Consider the following 19,976-nt stretch of genomic DNA (forward strand, 5'->3'; position numbering starts at 1 on the left):
GTAGTCTACAGTCCAATTGAGGACTTCTTGATTTATTGATCAAAATATTTTGATCAATAACCTTAAAAGCGCCTCCACATCTCCCTTTTATTTAGCTCTCGTAAACAATATCTACAAAAAAAATCATTGCAAGTGAAGAATTCTGGTCTTCCAGGCATCAATTAACAGATGCCAAAATCTTGAATGAGTAAAACCACATAGCTTAACAGCACCCTCCGAAGAATTAAAAAAAAAAGAAAAACAGAGAATAATAAAATAAAACTAGGCAAATATAAATGCAACTTCTAATAAAATGACTATGTATATTATGGATGCGAGATCCACATCATGATCTTTTGCTAGCTCTTCGGCTTCTTCTAATTTCGCAGTCACTAACCACCTTTAATGCATCATCAATACTAGCATAGAATCCTTCACCCAAGCCAAGGGATGTACTCGTAATAGATAATGAACTATCTCTTCTTCCCAAAGTTGAAGGGAAATTATTTGCACCACAGTCCAGTGAATCAATCTCCAAAATCCCGCTATTATTTTCGATATTATCACCATCTGCGCTATTGTCAAAAATCACAAAATTATTGCCAAAATGTTTATCAAGCGCTTGTTTAACTAATTTGGAAATCCCGCTTTCAGTTAATTTTTTTCGTAATTGCAAAACGAATGGAACTCGAGTGAATAATACAATATAGTTATTTTTTGTATAATTACCAACAATTTCGTATAGAGTAAGAGTAGCCAGCGAGTCCAAACCAGTCATACTCTTGCAATCAATAATGATATACTTAATTTTACGTCTTTTATTAATCAAAGGCTTTTGTGATGGATGGACATTAAGTGAGCCATACTTTTCAATTCTCTTAAGGCGAAGCTTCAATTCGCTCAGATTAGCAAAGATCAAAGGCTCCGTGATTTTGATAATGAGGCAGTTTTCGATCTCTTCCAATTGACTAACCAACTCTTGACTGTTATTTTCAATGTCATCCTGGTTTACCATTTGATTGTGATCCTGGTTCTTTTGCAAATGATCAAAGCTTTCCTCAATCAATTCATCTGCATTCCGGAAAATATTAGTGTTTGGAACCCGTCCAAGAATTTCAATTCTAGTGCGAGTGGAAAATTTTATAACCTTAATAATAGAGAGTCCTATTCCCAAAGATAATCCAACATCTGGTGACCAAAACAAGGTTGATAAAACAATTATTGAGAACATAATAATTTCATCATAACCCTTAATTTTCAAATAAAATCTCAAATTCTCAGGACATTCTTCTACCAAGCTAAGAGATACACTAGTAATTATTGCTGCAAGGACACATTCTGGCAAATAATAAAAAACTTCAAGAAAATAAACATAGAATATCAAGCTGATTAAAGATAATACCACTCCCGAAAGTTGCGACTTGGCAGTCAAGGCATTAATTTTGGATCTACCATAACTTCCAAATGTTGGCAAAATGGTAAAAAATGACCCAATAATATTCCCGATCCCAATGCCTACCATATCTCTGTTCATTGAAAAGTCGGTGTTTCTTTGATTCTCTAACAGTTTAGTTGCTGTACTAGTCTCAATGAAGCACAAAATTGAACAAATAAAAGCAGTACTTAGACACTTCTTCACAAGCTTAAAGTTGGAAAAGCTCACAGGAAGTTTAAACTTCTGCAACGGACTAGCATCAACATCTCTTTGACTATTGCCAAAATATTTTCCGATGATCACTACGCCTTCCTTATCCCATTTATAATGATTAGATAAAATTATTGACACAATCACAACCACCAAAATCTCTGGAAAGAAATTAAGCCATCCAAACCTTTTAGCATCCCGATTTATCAACCATTTTTTAGAGTATCTAGTAATTGATAGCACCAAGACTGCAACTGCAGAAATCTTAGCGGTCAAAGGATGTACCAAATCTAAATTGTCAAAGATAAATGTCAATTTATCTATAGTGCTTGGATCAACTTCGTGTAACTCTGCAAAAGCGCTACCTAATCTCAACTCAGTTAGCAATTCTGCCACAATCATCAAAATTCCAAAAGCAGAAATGAACCCACTTAATAAACCTTGGGATACAACATTCCCCAAGAATCCCAACCTGAATAACCCTGCAATGAAGAGTATTGCTCCAATGATAAACGTGGTACATGCCAAAACATCATAGGCAGAAAATGTTTGATTATTGTGAGTAATAGACTCTATCAAACTTCCAACAATCATCGACATCGCCGCACCTGGACCAGTCATTAAGTATAAACAAGACCCGAAGACAGAATAAGCCACAGGACTAATTATTATGGCAAACAATCCGCATCGGACATCAATGCCAATAAGACATGCAAAGGACACCACTAACGGGATTTGAAAAGCGGCAAGAGAAAATCCGGCAACAATATCACCTAGTATATTTTCACTTGCATCATAATTGGGAAGCCAGCTCAATATTGGGAAATAGTAACAAAGATATGTCCATCGCTCATTCCCTTCGCTCGATTTGTTGTATTTGTTTTTAGTGATCTTGAACGAGTCATAAACGTACGAATTGGCACTTGCAATAGAAGTCGATGAAGATGAATGGAATAGTTTAGGCCGGCCTATAGCGCTAGCGCTCGCGGGATCAAGAAGCCCACTTGAAGATTTCCTTTTGGGACTACCAGCTGACACATTGGAGGCCGGAAGTCGAAGCCGATGTGAAGAATTAGCTTTGGAAGTTTTGGGTTTTATTAGGGGTGTATTTTCATCAATCATGGTGAAATATTATTACCTGTTGATAGATCATGTAAGCTAATAGGTTTTTACTGTATTTGTCTTTCTTTTGTGTACTCTCTTAGGATACCAACAATGCTTCAATATTAACCTTGCTCAAGGCATATGGGTGATTTTGACATTCGCACGTGGGAGTACTAAACGCACTGTTTTTTTTTTTGTTTTTTTTGTTTTTTTAACTCAACATGCTTCAGTCAATAATTTCGTGAAATTGTGCTCTGATTTATTTATAGGGTGAATGAGACCCTCAAATCTCTAGATAGACAATAGGGTGATAATAAACCATTGGAAATTTTTTTTTTTTTTAGCAGCTAATGATCCCTTATGAATTCTGGTACTGGAAATATTCTTACAATCCCACTTCGGAATAATTAGAAACTAAATAAAAGAAAGATAACACTAAACTTGAAAAATAAGCTGAGAGAGAGAGCCCTAGATTAGAAGACTAGTATAAGTAAATACTATTTCATTATAAGCATGAGGGTTGTAATGGAAGAAGCAGAGAATATTTAGAGGAAAAAAAAAAGAGAAAAGAGAACATAATTAAAAATGTGAAAAATGTAATAATAGTGTAAAACTAAAAAAAAAAAAAAAAACAAGAGAAAAAAACGACTTAGAGGTTGCAACAAAGAGAAATTCTATTTCTAGTTCTATTTTTCTGGAGCCTCGTTACTCGGTTGTTCGTGAATCTTGGCGGAAATTTGAGACTTGACAACATGTAATTCTTCTGGGTGAGACTCTTGATAAGCCTTCAACTTGTACGATTGACCAGTACAATCCCAGTAGATACCCTTCATAGTGAACCAGATATCTTCACGGCCTTCAACTAATGGGTAAACAACAACGACAAAACCAGTGAAGAAAATCCAAATAAATCCAACAACGATCCAACCGGTGAAAAACTTCTCGGAGAAAATGTATCCAGTTCCGTACATTGGCATTGGCCACATGATTAAGAGCGCCCAGGTCAAGAACAAACAAATATATCCGGCCTTTTTGGAAGCAATTCTCAAATTTTCGCTCTCAGCAGCCAACAACTCTTCCTTTTGGGCTTCGGCTTTAGCCAATTCAACAGCATAACTGCTTACAGGAGCTATATCAGTCTGTTCTCCCTTCTTTTCAATATCATCACTAGCATGAACGCCAGCAGTAGCCTCAAGGATTTCTTCGGTTTCGTCAGCACGTTTGATAGACTTTAAAATGTTCCAGTCAAAGTTTTGTGGACCAAAAGCGTAAGTCAAAACTGGAATGAAGATAATAGGAGAGAGCAAGGCGACAACGTTACCAATCAACATTGGGTAATCAGCAAAGGTGTTAAGGTAAGTCACTGAGCCTTCCAAAGCTTTGGTGGATCCCAACCAAGAACAAATGGAGCAAATAGTACCCAAAATTGGAGACCAAATGGCAGCAGCTTTGTTTTGTTTGGAGGACATGATGGTAGCAGCACAAGGACCGACGGCTGCAGAAATTGCTACACCCATAAATTCGTAAAGGTACCCCATGGAAACATTACCATAATAGATACCTGTTGAGAAACCAGCCATAACAAGGGAAAAAAGAATAACTGACAAGTGGGAAATAAAAATCAATTTTTTTCCGCTGGCATTTGGGTTAACATATTCTCTGTAAATATCATAGGTAAAGATACTTGAAACGGCCATTAATTCGGCGGAAAAGGCAGATGTAACAGCCATGAAGACCTAGTTTTAATCAGTTAGTAATACTTCTTTTTTTTTCTTTTTTTTTTACAAATTTGCTTATAATCTCACTTGCTAAAAAGCCAATGAAACAATACTTACCAAAATTAAAGAGGCACCAGCACCACCTTTACCCATGAGGGCCACAGCAGCATTTGGCAATACAAGGCCTGAAGAAACTTGGGCATCAGTCATTCTGTTTGGATAAGTTGGGAATGATGGGGTATCTTCTAAAGCAAGAGCAGCAAGACCCATTGTTGTGGCAGTGAACCATGGCAAAGCAAACCAAGCCAACCCACCTAAAACGTAACCTGGAAGAGCGGCAGCTGGTGAAGAAGCAAAACCTTTCAACCAGTACCCATTGTCAAGAAAGACTGTTCCGAAGTTACCGACAATATTAATAACAAAGAAGATACCGCCGGATCTTGACTTCATGGTAAGGTAAGAACCTTCAGCATTACCAGAGACGGGAGTTTCTAAAGCTCTCTTTGTTACCAATTCCCAAACAGCAGAAGGGGATCCCAATTTGTCAGAGACCGAAAAGACATTGAATGCAAATGTCATGATAATTACTAAAGAAGCTGTGTTAGTGATCTTGTGATTTGTAAACCAAAAGATCAAGGATCAAGAAAAGAAAAAAATACTTACCGACAATCATAACAGTGTGGGCATAATCAGTGAGGAAAGTAGCTTTAATACCCCCAAACAATGTGTAGACGGTGACACCTAATGGAAGTAAGAAAATAGCAGCCACAGTGTTCATACCAGTCAAGTCACTGATGGTGGCAGAGCCACCGGTAAGCAACATGGCGGTAACCAAAATGTTAGTGGCGAGAGCAAAAAACATATAGACGCCATGAGCCGCCTTACCGTAACGAGTTTTGATGATTTCCAAGTATGTGTGGGCTTCTGGAGCCAATTGCTTAGCCTTAATAGCTAAGAAAGCAAATAAAATGATTTGAACACAGGCACCGGAAGCATAGTAAAACGCACCACTAACACCATTCTTGTATACTTGGGTGGTAGATTGCAATAATGTGGCTAGATTAGTTTGTTAGTTTTCATTATTCCCAAAAATGATTCAAGGTGTTTGAGTCACCACAAAAAAAAAAAATTAAAAAAAAAAAAAAAAGATTTAAATGCCTCCACAGCATATTCAAATCCATCTTATTCGTTTTATTAACTCAGTCATGGGTGACTATCAAAGTATAGTGCGATATTGATGAGCAGAACACTTACCAGCCCAACACCAGGAAGACACCACAGCCGCACCAACCAAACTGGTACGGACAGAACGACCAGCAGAAACGAATTCTTCAGCAGTAACAATTTGCTTTTGATATCTTTTCAAAGCTATAGAAAAGAAAATAACTTGTTAGTCAACTTGTTTGATTCAGTATCATCACCATAAACAAAAATTATTTTCTAAGCAATTCAATACATATGCATAGCAAGTAGTACCAGCATAATTGCAAAAAAGTAATGATCAACAAACAATAATGAAACATACCTAAAGTAGTGAGAATCATACCCACGGAAAAAGCCAAACCGACACCGACGACGACACCATAACCTGCGCCCTGGTTGAGGGCATACTTGACATCAGACATTTTTGTTTATGTGAATGATTGTACAGTTTTTCCTATGTGTTCTTGAATATGGGCACCTTTTTTCTCTTTACCGGCAAGTTTGGAATAGAATACTGGTTTACACACAATATGATTTAATACCGATATTTGGTATGTGAACTACTTTGAAGAGGTTTATATAATGCTAGGGGGGAGGCATTGAAGATCATAACTGACTTACATGAAACTTACCTTATCACAGAAGATAAGGCAAGCATATTGCGGGCCTCCTAACCATTTACGAGAACGGCGAAAAATACAAAAAAAAAAATTGACAGTTTCGCCGACTTATCAGATTAGTCAACACAATTCGTTGACCAATCCCTGGAAAGAAAAAAAAATACACATTGTGAACACCGCAAAAGATAAAAAGATAATAGAAATAACAATAAATATGGTACTTCTGATAATAACAACGCTCCCACATTAAAAGAAAACGGTTGAAATCCTGATTTCTCTTTCTCCCGTTTCTCTTAATTGGTGAGTGAGTGTTCAAAGAAAAATTATCTGCAGATCTTTTGGCATTGATAGATAAGAATATCATATCTTTAAAACAGATTTGCACCTTTATCATATCTTTTTACTGCAACATGGGCCGCACCCTAAATCTTATATAGTATACTCAGAACTTTAGAATCAATCACGTAGAATAACAATTACTAGTGTGTAAAATCCCCTGCGATTAGGCTAAAAAATACAGGGTAGGATATGATATATATCTCCTTTCCTCATGTTTTACAATTATTTAGCCTATTCGGTTTGTATTTTCTTATTCCTCCAGTGTGAGAAACCTTTGGGCTAAGTTAACTATCTGGTCCAAAGAAGAAATTATACCGGATATTGCTGGTGACCCCTTCAATCCTAGGGCATACTGACGAAGATTAAAGGAGAAAGTATTTTCTGGATGATGCCCATTATGTCCATTTCAAGATGGTGTACTTCATATAACAGCTTATTTTAAGTTGATGTTTTGCTGGCACTTCTGTAAAACTATAGGTGTGATACGATGAGTTTCGTAGAATGTCTTTTATTCTAGCCGCTACTCAACTATTATTTGAATATCGGACTAGTCAGTGCCATCTTCCCAAACCAGCAATCTCACATGACCAGATATAGTACGATGTTCTACTTTAGTAATTATTAATTAAATGGTTATTTTTAATTGATTTAATTACCAGCTTGCAGCAACAGCATTTTTTTTTTTTGACAAGAACACGTCAAAATGTACCACATAAGCGGAAAAAACAAAATAAGAAAAAAGGAGATACGACTTAGCTGGATGACATATCCTTTAAATTGATTATGAGTTTTAATAATAGCGTACCGTAATTAATAAAGGTAATTTTAATTCCGATTCTAATGCAAATAACGATATGCTGCCACCAATAAGACTGATATAACGCTCATACTAAAGTACCTATGGGTTCCAGAACATTCTGTCTTCTTAAGATTTGAATTGTTTAAAGAAAAACAAAGCGAAGCAGAGCCAACGACGATCCATACAACTGTTTAAGGTTGAAAAAAAAGAAAATCAAGTGTTTTGCAGACTCTTCTGTTCACTTAAATTGTGTGTTGGATATAGAAAGAAGCATGAAAAGTTTTGTAATTTCAGGGTGCTAACAAGTTAAGTTTGCATTATCACCCCTTCACACCCTCCGTGAAAAAAATTCGAGAAAAAAACAAACGCGAAGAAGAAAAAAAAAATTTTCTATGAAAAGCTTCTTAATTTCTTTTACAACAGTAAAACCTTGTTTTTTCCTTCCTTTTTTTTTGATTTTTTTTTTTGCCTTTTTCAGGTTTTTTCTCCCCAATTAAAAATGGTTTGGACTATAGATTTTGTAAATGAGAAGGCATCTCCATCTCAACTTGTCAGTGTTGTTTGTAGGCACCGTTAAGCGACGCTAAAAAAAATATATATAAATAAATATTTATAAAAATAAACGCAGGCAACAAAAATTGTTTTCCGGCGGCATTTAAAATATTTGACATAACAAGAAACCACTTTAGTATATATAAATATATATATATATAAGCTTGAACAATCCCTATTGGGAACGCACTGGTTTCTTTTGTGCAATTCATTTGAAAATAAGGAATGTAGAGTCCCGTGTGAGGGCCTCGAACAACATGTTTGGAACTTTTGTGAATCAAGAATGGAAATGTCTCCACAATTCCTGATTTTTTACCCAAGTTCTTTTCCTTTTTGAACATTCATCACACTTATTAGCAAGGGGTATATCAAAAGCTTTTACAATAATAAATTGTTGCAATCAAAAAATTGGCAACAAATTAGCTAATTATATTCTATGGGAAAGGGAATAGCAATCATAACTAGTGGAAGCAGTGTGAATGTATATATACTTGACCAAAATGATTAATAAGGAGGCGGCTGTAGGGATCTTCTAGCAGGGCCGACTCTGTATTTACCTGTTGAGTGTACATTTCTATCGACGACCCACAAACAGTGATTGATCTATGGTGATGAGTAGTGCTTCATACACAAAGTCTCGAGCTGGCATCACCTTTACATCTAAACGATCGTTAGCATTCTTTTTTCCTCGGATTTTTCTTTTTCTTACAACAAAATTTTGCCTTTCTATCACATAGAAAGTTTGCCGAGGTAGTTGGCATCTTGCAGGTATATGCATCAAAGTGCGTATGTAACTGATTCCCCCTCTCCAAACAGGACATTAGTGGGCATCGTTATGGGAATTTCTCGCTGCTCTCCCTGCCGAACCACATTACTGCAGGAGTGACCTGCCTGCCTGCTGTTAGGGAGCCCTGGTCAAAAGCAATGTCCAGAGACCCCAATTGTCTATTTCCTGCAGTGTTTGTGCGCCATCCACCACAACATTCAGCAAAGTATATTCGGGGGGTGGCACAGGCCCCAACATTTTGTGTGGGAAGCTGCAAGATGTTGAGTTGTTTTTTTGTTTTTTTTTTTACTTTTTTTTTTTTAGAAGTAATAACGAAAATTTTCAGGTTAACTCAGCGGGCAGCAGCATTACCAGCGGCAACTACGGTTTCGATCCCTCGCTCTTTGACTGCAATGTATATAACGCTCATCATCCGCAAATTTTCAGTCCGCCATCGCCCACCTTCCGTGCCCCTTATACACCAAATTATCCAAAACATTGCCATTCACAACAGCAAGATCTGATTGATATATAAAATATTATTATTAGTTGGATCCAGATCTCCCATAATATAAAGAAAGAAACAGGGAGACAAAAAAATAAAAATAAAAAAGAAAAAGCAGAGAATTGGAAATTCACTTCAGCGCGTATTGCACACTCATCTCTTGTATCCTCCAAAGCATCCCCAGTTTATCTTTTGGAAAATTAATTGATTGACTACAAAGGCTAAGTATAACAGAAGCATTATGTCAAACTTCAACTTTGCCTCCCAACAGGCTTTTACCCAGATTGATAACTCATCATCAAGTCTCGGCATGCCTCAACAATCCCATTCCCCAGTCCAGCAACAGTTTGTTAACAATCCTTCCGCCATCCTTGCCACCCCTCAACAACAACAACAAATCCACTCTTCTCCATCTTCTCAGCAACAACAACAATCAAAGGAAAAGTCTCAATTATGGATGGGTGAATTGGACCCTTGGTGGGATGAAAGTACTATCCGTTCAATTTGGTCATCTCTTGGTGAAAACGTCATTAATGTCAAACTTATCAAGGAAAAATCTATGGATCCAAACGCTTCTGCCACCAGCAACAATGCCGGCTACTGTTTTGTTGACTTTGGTAGCTATTTGAATGCCTCAAAAGCAATTATGAAAAATGGTTTACTCATCCCGGGAACAAACAAAGTCTTGAAACTTAACTGGGCTTCTGGCTCCAACAACTTTGTCTACAATTCTAACAACAATCCTTTGACTCCAAGCAACAATTCTATGAATGGCAATATGAACGAATCATCTATTTTTGTTGGTGATTTAGCTAATGATGTTAAAGAGCATGACTTGTTTGAATTGTTCAAATCTAGATACCCTTCTGTTACAAATGCAAAGATCATGATGGACCCTGTTACTGGAACTTCTCGTGGTTATGGATTCATCAGATTTGCAAACGATCAAGACCAACAACGTGCTTTGATTGAAATGAATGGAATTGTCGTGAACGGCAGACCTCTCAGAGTTAGTACTGCTGTTCCAAAGAACTCGGTCAACAACTCAAGCAACCCTGTCAGTGCGACTCCCTTGTTCAGCAACAGCCCTAGCAGACCAATTGCTCCACAAACTTCCCAGTTTCAACCTCCATTGAACCAATATACTGATCCAAATAATACCACAGTTTTTGTCGGTGGATTAAGTAATGGTGTTTCAGAACAACAGCTTCGTTCCTTCTTCCAATCCTTCGGTGATATCATTTATGTTAAAGTTCTTAACAATAAGGGCTGTGGTTTTGTTCAGTATGTTCTTCGCTCTAGTGCCGAAAATGCAATCCAGCAAATGCAAGGCTACCCAATTGGTAATTCTAGAATTAGATTGTCTTGGGGGAGAAGCTCTGTACAGAACAACCAAAACCAGCAAAAGTACTTGCAACAATTAGCTGCTCCAAACTTATATACTCAATTCAATAGTGAATTGGGTAACCTTAATTCTACCATCAGTACTGCCACCAACTTGACCGCTACTCCTGCCTCAACTACAAACTTCCAGTCCTCCCCTAGTCCAACTGGTATATCCTCAAACATTTCCATTCTTGGATCTGTCCCAATGAATTCAACTCTTTTCCCAACACAGACTCTTACTCCTCAACAGCAACAACAAGCACAGGGTTTGTCAAATGGCACCGGTCTTGCCGCTCCAGTTCCTACCGGTATCTCCAACCCAAATACTTTCAATCTATCATCGACCCTTGGCGCTCCATCCATCGTAAACTCTAACTCCGTGGGTAATGTTCCAACTAATGGAATCAATACTGGTTCAATGTTGGCCAATATTGATGGATCTACTGATCAATTGAGATTGAACACATTATTGAATGCTGCTAGAGATGGAAGATTGGATCGTGTCGAAGCCAGTAGTGGTGGGTTCATTTACGCCTGATTCGTGACTTCTGTTTGATTAGTTTTTGTTACAGTTATGGTGTAATCGATTAGTGAAGTGAGATAGATCTCAGGTTATGAGGTTGTGTTAGCTCGTTGGGTTTGGAATGAAATTAATTTATGTTTTTGTTATTGTTGATAATTATGATTTATGTCTTATAAAAATATTGTTGTTGTTCGTTTAGTTGGATAATCTTGTTCCCATGTTATCTGTTTATTTCGTTCTTTCCCGAAACCTTTTTTTCAACCCTGCCATGTTGGTATCATTTTTTGGTGGTTTATGAAAAGAAAAGGTTTACTTTTGGTTCCACTACTTCTTCTGGATTTCTTGGTTGCTAATTTCTAGTTTTATTTTGTTGTTTCTATTTGATTTGTCTATTTGTCTGCTGCTATTACAGTTCTTTCCTGTCATGAAGTCAAGATTTAGAACGGTTGTCGAGGTTATTTTCATTACGAATTACTTTATCCATTGGGAAAAAAAAAAAAAAAAAAGGTGAGCTAAGAAGCAGAAACGTTGTTATTCTGCGGTTTGCTTCTTTTCTTCTCATTTTCGTTTCGATTCAATGCATTGTGTTAATATTTTATTAATTTTCTTCACTTTTTTTTTATTCTACAGAAGACCAGTTTTTTTTTTCAAGAGAGCACACCAAACGATTATTCAATGATGGAATAAAATCAGCATCGAAAAGTGAAAGCACTCTTCAGTAAATTATTCTTCAGGTTGCTTTCGTTTGTTGATAGTTGAAATTTGTTGCCGGTGTGCCTGCGTTTGTTATTGATTAGATTGTTATTGCTTTATTTTGTTGCTTATTCTTCCCAAGATATAGAGATATTGCCACTTTATCAAGCCAATCCTCCTCATGGATCCGCCATCATACACTTTTTTATTAATTGCTTTTTTGTGTTTCAAACTTATTCATCCCTAAATAGTTGTTTTTTCTTTTGTTTTTGCTGCTTACACACCCACCGTTGTTACAACCACCTATTTATTCTCAACTAGCCTTCTGTCATCTATTGCATCTGGATCCCCTTTTATTTGTGCTGGTTGTTGAATTTTCTATGCTAGTCCCTATCATCCCTATCAAAGCAACCAAAGGCCTGTCTCTTCTTGATCGAGATTGTTATTTCATACTCTTTTGGGGGATCATTTCTAGTTGGCTTTGTTGTTCAATTTTCCAGACCATCTGTTGTTACTCTGCTAGCTTTATTTATTTTCTGAGACATCAAAACCAATTTTCAGCTAACTTGTTTTTTGCTTTTTGTTTTGTTTGCGTTTTTTTTTTTTGTTACTTTATTAGTATTGTCTTTGTTATTATGATTATTATTATTATTATTATTATTATTTTACTTTAACTTTGTCTAACTATTGTCTACTGCTTTTTTATCCATGTTTTTTGTTGCCATTTTCAGTTTTCAAGTTTTGATATTTATATAACGAACCAAAAATAAAAAAAGATATATTTCTGTTATTATTGTTGTTCTAGTACTTATTTATGGTCTCTCTCTTTTAATTTTTTTTTTCGATTTCAGAAATTTTTTTCATGAAAACAGGAAAAATTTAAGATGAAGACTGATTTTCCTAGAATGCAATCCCTGAAGTTGGACATGTAATCATATGAAGACTAAGAAGATATAACCACCATCACGTGTATTTTTGAGAACTCTCGATAACCACTGTAAACAGGATTAGTACGTTTCAAGAGTTAATCCTAACTCTATATTGTTAGAAAAGATATTAATTACCTCCAATCTGGCGCCATTTCTTACAAATTGAGAAGGAAAAAAAAAAAAAGAAAGAAATTACAAATTATATGATTGCTGTGTAGATAACTCTTTTTTACCCCTCTGCATGTGCACACTAAAAAGCAATCAATGAATTGACGACCACAAATATTCATTTTCTGTGGGAAATAGTTTCATTTTTCAGACTCCCTAGGAAACAAGTCACATACGGAGATCTCTTTCAGGTAATTTTGTTTTCTGTTGTTCACCAGTCTAGAAGACTCGTTCGTATAGGGTTTGCAACATGTATCTGAAACACACAGAGATGTGGTCTTATGCTGTCAATTCTGACAACAGAATCGTCAGAAAGTTTAGGTGTGCCAATGTCCCAAAAGTGTGACGGTAGGAAACTCATTAGTGTGGCCTGGAACCTAAAATCATGATACTGATATATCTTGCTATTCTAATACGGGATATGTATCTCACAAAATATTCGAAATCGTATCACGATGGCAAGCTTATCTCATGAAAGAAAAACAAAAAGAAAGAGGTCTCTCTCTGATCTCCTCTTTATCACGGACTGCTTTTAGATGCGTAGCAATAAAGATAAATAAACAATAAAAAGAAAATAGATAAGACTAGAACAATTGGCATTTGGATTTGTGCTGCTTGCAAGTAGCAGTTCAAAGACATGACCAAGTAATGTCCAATAGGGTGATTTTTGATCTACAATACTCCTGCAACACATAATATTGCGTCCAACAAGAAAACTTTTGACAATTTAAATACACTTCATGTTGACACCCTACGTCCTTGTATTGTTTGGACATTTATTGCTGTCGATCAGGGTGATTAGCAATAATAATTATTACTTTTTCTATTCAAAAAGAAATCAAAGATGCTGAAATCTTTGGTTTCTAAAAACCCAATTAAGAGATGCATGTGTTTCATCGAGATGTCCAGGCCAACAAATGGCGGCCTTCCCTGGCGTATGGCTAGACTGTGGGGTCTGTCACCCGCTACCCATCTGCGTGCGAATAGACTGTACTTTTGTTTGTTGTGTGTCTTTCTATTATTATTATTCTCATCACAGAGGTCTGAACAAAGGATCGTATACAATATTCTTCTGGTTTGAAGCAAATGCATAGAAGCACTTCGCTTGGTGGACCGCTGAACGGTGGCAAAGATCCCGTGAAGAATGGGAGACCAACCCCCACTTCATTTCTACGAAAACCTTCATCACAGTTGCCCCAATCGCTAAAACCACCAGCAGGAACTAGTGGCAGAAATTCTACATTACGATCATCAAGTCTAAGACCAAAAACCTCAGATCCCAACTTCGCAAAAGTGGGAAATCAGGATAATGAAAAACCTCTTAAGCAGCGAACCCCAATCCGACCAAACTATGCCACTCCCATTGGAAGCGGGCATGAAAGTAGTAGCGGATCCCTAAAGCCATTGAGACCAACACCTAGAAGCTTAAGTCTAGCGGGAACTGTGACCTCCGATCGACGGCCTGTGAGTGGAAGAAGAAGTATTACTGGTGCTGTAACAAGAAGCATTACCAACGGAATCAATAGACCAGATCACAGGGTTAATGATGAACTCAAAAAATCAAAGAGTCCTACAACTGGCAGTGCCAATGCGAAGGCTGTAAGTGGCAAAAACTTATCATCAAGAGATCCAAATTCTAGAATAAGCGAGCCGAGAAATGAAATTTCAGAACAGAAAATTAATAACGAAAATTCAGCAAAGGAAAATGCGCCTGTTGATGCTTCTAATGAGGAACGCGAGAAATTACAACGAATCATTTTAAAGCTCCAGGAGAAAATCCGCTCCATGAGTCAAGAAATTGAATCTTTTAAACAAACAATCTCGATTCTCGAAACTGAAAACTCTAAACTTAAAGAAACCGCGGAAGTGAATGAGGAAAATTTTGAAATGTTAACCATCGATAAAGAGGTTTTAGATGAGCAAAATCAATCATTGACCGATGGACTTGAAAGGTTGAACGAGAAATATTCCCAATTAAAGAAAGAGTTAGATCTTCTAAAAATACAAGGTGGAATAGCGACAAAAATGGAGAAGAAGGAAGAAGAAGTTGGGGCTGATGTGCTTGTGGAAAGAAATGAAAAGTTAGAGATTGCATTGATCAAATTGCGTGAAGTTAGTAACTCCAAAGAGTTTGAACTCACTTCCCAAATTGAATTGTTAACTAATCAGCTTGAGAGCTCTGAGGATTATAAACAGAAATACGAAACTGTATCACGAGAATTGGAGCGAGCCCAGTTATTGATTGTCGATTTGAAGTACCAGCTTGATTCTTTACTTGAATCAGCCGATTTGATCGAATCTCTCACCGAAAAAAATGACAACTTGACAGAAGCAAACACGAGATTGAAACAAACTGTCGAAGAATTGGAAGATCTTAGAGATTTGGCTAACGATTTGGAGGATGCCCACATTCAGACAGAAAAAGAATTAAAGAACGACATTAAGCAACTACAGAAAGTCATCGATGGAGAAAAGATCACTATTGAAAATCTCGAAAAGCAAACGAAATATTATGAGACTTTAATTAGTACCCAGAGACAAAAACATGAGAATGAATTAATTAAAACAAGAACAGAATTCTCAGATATTTTGCAAAGCAACACAATGGAATCAATTCATGGTGGTGCTGATGTTGAAATCCTAGAAAATAAGATTAATGAGTTGAATTTGAAGATTAGCAGGCTAAACTCCATAAACTCTCAAAATGAGTTACAAAATAAAATTTTGCACTTAGATTACACTAATGAGCATAACCTTCTAGAATTTTATGAAAAAAGTTTTGAAACTGTCGTGGGAGAAAATGATCCTAAAATTAAAAATTATGAGGACCTTGTCAAATGTATTCAACTTATTCCTTCAATAACTGAAGTTTTAGATATCATAACGAATATGATTTTCTCTAACGATCTGAATTCTACCTGCGAGATGCTATATGGTGGGAAAGATTTCATGCAACTTGAATCATTTTATCAAATCCTTTTAACAAAGCTCAAATATGTTGAAGACACTGAGGACTATTCTAAGATTTTGAACAGTTTATCTACAACATACAAATACTTGAAAGATACTTCTAGTAAAATTTCAAATTCAGAACTTTCGGTGGGAAAGTTTTCTGATGCAATATCTTATGTGACCAACACATTGGCGCTTGCATTCCCAGATTCAAAAGGTAATGATTTTGAAAGCTTTTATAGGGAAATTTTTGATGGATGGTCTAACTTTGAATTCAAGAGTGTTGATAGATTGAGTTTGCAACTATTGAATATTTTATCCCACGCTAAAGTGTGTGTAAAATATCTTGGGCTTATCAATAGATTTATCGAAAATGATGTGACAATTGCTTTAGAAACAGATTCCAAAGATGGTATTGCTAACGTGACACGAGGGTTTAGCGACTTATTGAAAAATTATCTTACTTTACAAATCCTTTGCGAAAATCAATTGAGTGACTTATCATTCAAGAAATCAAAAAATCAAGAATTAGTCGGTGACATAGAAGAAATATTTTCAGGAAGCATTTTTTTTAAATCAATAGGGCATTTAACAGAAATAACTTCGGATTTGTTTAAAATTGCCCTCAAAATAGAGTATGAAAACAATTCTTTCACAGCTGAGCTTGAAGGCAAAGACTTTAATTCTATCTTGTCCAAGTTTCTTAATGATCCAAGTTTGCTCAAGAATCAACGCTCTAAAATCCAATCGGTTATTGAATGCTTGTCAAACTTTCCAAAATTTGCTACCAAAACTATTGATCAGAAACCTTTTTATGAGAGATATTTTGAACAGCATTTATTATCTAATGATAGCAGCCGTAATGTTAAGGAAGTTGAAACTTTGAATTCTCAAATCTCAGAATTAGCCAATTCTTTCAATGAAAAGGATCAACTCATTTCACAACTTACTTTGAAAATCAACGTTTTGAAGAATAAATTGGGTATTGAGGCTGATAAGGATTCTAAAATTAAGGCGTTGGAACAATCCATGGATCAGGCCGTCAAAGACCTTTCCAAACAGAAAAAAACAATCGAATCACTACTGGTGACGAATAGACGACAAGCATTAGAGTTACGGAGAAAATTGAAGAACAAAAACTTAATCGGCGATTTTACCTCAATCTTTGAAGAGAAGGAATTTGTTGGCAAACTAACTTTGATGTCCGAGATCCAAGTTATGAAAGATGTGGTTGGTTATTTGACAGTGCAACTTCGCGAGCAAAAACTGAAATTGACCAGCTCAATATTCGGATTACCTACGAGTTTTGATTGGTTAACCACTAACAAATCGTCTGCATCACTGGATCTTTTATCAAATCACAGCAAACTACGTCAAGTCACTCAGAGAAAGTTGTTTGATCTTGCTAGTAGAACAAAAGTATTATCTGTCAAACAACCAAATGATAAAGAATTGTTACTGTGGAGACCAAAGGCATCACTACAAAGTTACTATGTTGCCACGATAGATAAGCAATTTTGTGAATACAGAAATGATAAGGCTAGAGTTTTACATTAAAGAATTGGCAATAAACCAGCAGTTAATAAAACATATAATTGACAATAAGCTTTGTAACAAAAAAGTTTATGCGTCGATACTCTGAATTTAATAATATAATAATATTAAGTAAGTACAAACAAAGATATGATGAAACCACTACAAACTGAAGTTTGTATAATGTAAAAGTGGAAACGCCCCCAGCAAAAAAATAAAAATAAATACAACAATAAAAATAAAGAAATTGAACAAAAATATTGAAGAAAAAAAACTAACCCCATCATGAGAATCAAAGAATAATCACTTCTTACTGGATTTCACCGCATCTATTAAATGCTGAACAATTGGAGGATTGCTCAAAGTTGAAGTATCCCCCAATTGATCTTCCTCACCAGCCAAAATCTTCCGTAAAATACGTCTCATGATCTTCCCACTTCTGGTCTTTGGCAAATCATCGACAATGAAAATCACCTTTGGAGCAGCAAAAGGGCCAATTTCTTTGCGGACCCCCAATATGATTTGCTTTTTAGCATCTTCCACTTGAGTGCCCGACAAATTTTTGTTCTTCAATGCGACAAATGAAGCAATGGCCTGGCCAGTCAAATCATGCGAGTATCCAACGACGGCATTTTCAGCAACCAAAGGATTTTCAATGATTGCCGCTTCGATTTCCGCGGTAGACAACCTATGACCACTAACATTGACAACGTCATCAACTCTTCCCAAAACCCAATAAAACCCATCCTTGTCACGCGCCCCGCCATCGCCAGTGAAAAAGTATCCAGGATAAGGCTTAAAGTATGTCTCGTTGAACCGACCAAAGTCTCCCCAGATGGATCTGGTGACGGATGGCCAGGCTTGTTTGATCGCCAACACCCCTTCGACATTATTTCCTTGCAATTCCTTGCCAGTAGTTGGGTCCAAGATGGCAACGTCAATACCAAAAAATGGCAAAGAAGCCGATCCTGGCTTAGTTGGGGTGATTCCTGCCAATGGAGTAATGACAATACTCCCGGTTTCGGTTTGCCAATAGGTATCTTGAATAGTACATCTTCCTTGGCCAATCTTTTCATTATACCATTCCCAAATTTCTGGGGCAATAGGCTCACCAACAGACCCCAAGGATCTCAAAGAAGATAAATCATGACCCTCGATAAATTTATCCCCGGCTTTTTTCAACAATCTAAGTGCGGTTGGGGCAACGTAGAATTGGGTGACTCTGTGCTGTTCGACAATCTTCCAATATCTTGAAAAATTTGGGTACGCTGGTGTGCCTTCAAACACCACAGTCGTAGCACCATTCAATAGTGGACCATAAATGACGTAGGTATGACCAGTAATCCAGCCAATATCACCAGCAGTAAAGAGAATGTCATTTGGATTAACATCAAAAGTGTACTTGGTGGTTAATAATGCGCCCAACAAATAGCCAGCGGTGCAATGTTGGATCCCCTTTGGCTTGCCAGTGGAGCCAGAAGTGTATAATAAGAACAATGGGTCTTCAGAGTTGACTGGGGTAGGTGGGAAGTAAGTTTTAAACTTGACAATCTCGTCATGGTACCAAAGGTCTCTTCCATTGGCATTGAATGGGACGTGGCGATTGCCAGTTCTTTTGACAACAATAACATTTTTAACTTGTGGGGCTTCTTTCAAGGCCTCATCGACAATTTTCTTGGTTTCGATGATTTTGCCTCCTCTTTTTGATTCGTCAGCAGTGATGACAATTTTGGAATCAGCGTTATTGATCCGATCTCTTAAGGCGCCACTAGAAAACCCAGCAAACACCACAGAATGGATCGCCCCAATTCTGGTGATCGCCAAAATGGTGATGACCGCCTCAGGGATCATTGGCAAATAAACGGCGACGGTATCACCTTTTCTGACCCCCAAACTCACGAGAACTTGGGCCAATTGAGAAACCTTGGCCAATAGTTCGCTATAAGTGATAATACTCCCCTCGTTGGGCTCATCGGCTTCGTAAATGATTGCTGGTTTATCGGGATTGGCAAACGCATGTCTGTCGACACAATTGTAACATGCATTGAGTTGACCGTTGAGAAACCAGGAGGCGTTAAACCCGGTCTTTGGGTACTTTACCAAATCAAAGTCTCTGGACCAGGACAATTCTTTTCTCGCTTGTTCCCCGAAAAAGGCTTCTGGATCATTTATTGAGTGTCGGTAAAGCTCTTCGTACTCTTCGAAAGATGCGAGACTTGGCTTGGAAGGGTGGTTTGCTGCCCAATTGGCTGGAGGAAGCACCTTGTTCTCATGCATGAGATGCTCATTTTCAAGAGATTTTGACATTGCTAAACAAACCACTGAATATGATGATAGCAAAAGTTATACGATGGTATACTATAAATCACCATTATTGTATAAATCGTGGGATATATATATATATATATATATGAGAGGGGAGGTGCAGGATGGTGGGGGAGAGTGGTGAGGGACAGAACGTGACTTTTGGCAGTTTTTTGGTTGTTTGTTGGCTTTTTTTGTGTGTGTGTTTCTTTTTGTTGTTTCTCCTCTTCTCCGCTTTTTGATGCTGCGCCGTTTGAG

General features: G+C 37.0%; 5 protein-coding genes across 5 annotated transcripts; 2 read left to right on the plus strand and 3 right to left on the minus strand. All coding sequences in view use genetic code 12, as the record gives it.

The window, feature by feature from the left end:
- Positions 1–325: 325 nt before the first annotated feature.
- DASC09_062010 (uncharacterized protein) lies at positions 326–2,746 on the minus strand (the record flags this gene model as incomplete). The annotated part of the gene is made up of 1 exon (XM_064999785.1): positions 326–2,746. One exon carries the CDS (start codon positions 2,744–2,746, stop codon positions 326–328), a length of 2,421 nt encoding a protein of 806 aa, XP_064855857.1.
- Positions 2,747–3,414: 668 nt separating this feature from the next.
- DUR3 (Dur3p) lies at positions 3,415–6,071 on the minus strand (the record flags this gene model as incomplete). The annotated part of the gene is made up of 5 exons (XM_064999786.1): positions 3,415–4,464; positions 4,564–5,033; positions 5,110–5,502; positions 5,701–5,814; positions 5,972–6,071. The coding sequence occupies 5 exons, from the start codon at positions 6,069–6,071 to the stop codon at positions 3,415–3,417; spliced, it is 2,127 nt and encodes a 708-aa protein (XP_064855858.1).
- A 3,400-nt stretch (positions 6,072–9,471) lies between these two features.
- Positions 9,472–11,154, plus strand: NAM8 (Nam8p; the record flags this gene model as incomplete). Its single annotated transcript, XM_064999787.1, has 1 exon — positions 9,472–11,154. The coding sequence occupies one exon, from the start codon at positions 9,472–9,474 to the stop codon at positions 11,152–11,154; it is 1,683 nt and encodes a 560-aa protein (XP_064855859.1).
- Positions 11,155–14,015: 2,861 nt separating this feature from the next.
- On the plus strand, positions 14,016–17,438 carry DASC09_062040 (uncharacterized protein; the record flags this gene model as incomplete). Its single annotated transcript, XM_064999788.1, has 1 exon — positions 14,016–17,438. The coding sequence occupies one exon, from the start codon at positions 14,016–14,018 to the stop codon at positions 17,436–17,438; it is 3,423 nt and encodes a 1,140-aa protein (XP_064855860.1).
- A 279-nt stretch (positions 17,439–17,717) lies between these two features.
- Positions 17,718–19,721, minus strand: ACS1 (acetate--CoA ligase 1; the record flags this gene model as incomplete). Its single annotated transcript, XM_064999789.1, has 1 exon — positions 17,718–19,721. One exon carries the CDS (start codon positions 19,719–19,721, stop codon positions 17,718–17,720), a length of 2,004 nt encoding a protein of 667 aa, XP_064855861.1.
- Positions 19,722–19,976: the final 255 nt, after the last annotated feature.

Source organism: Saccharomycopsis crataegensis (assembly GCF_037102585.1).
Source record: "Saccharomycopsis crataegensis DNA, jcf7180000000098, whole genome shotgun sequence".
In the NCBI taxonomy this organism is placed as follows: domain Eukaryota; kingdom Fungi; phylum Ascomycota; class Saccharomycetes; order Ascoideales; family Saccharomycopsidaceae; genus Saccharomycopsis; species Saccharomycopsis crataegensis.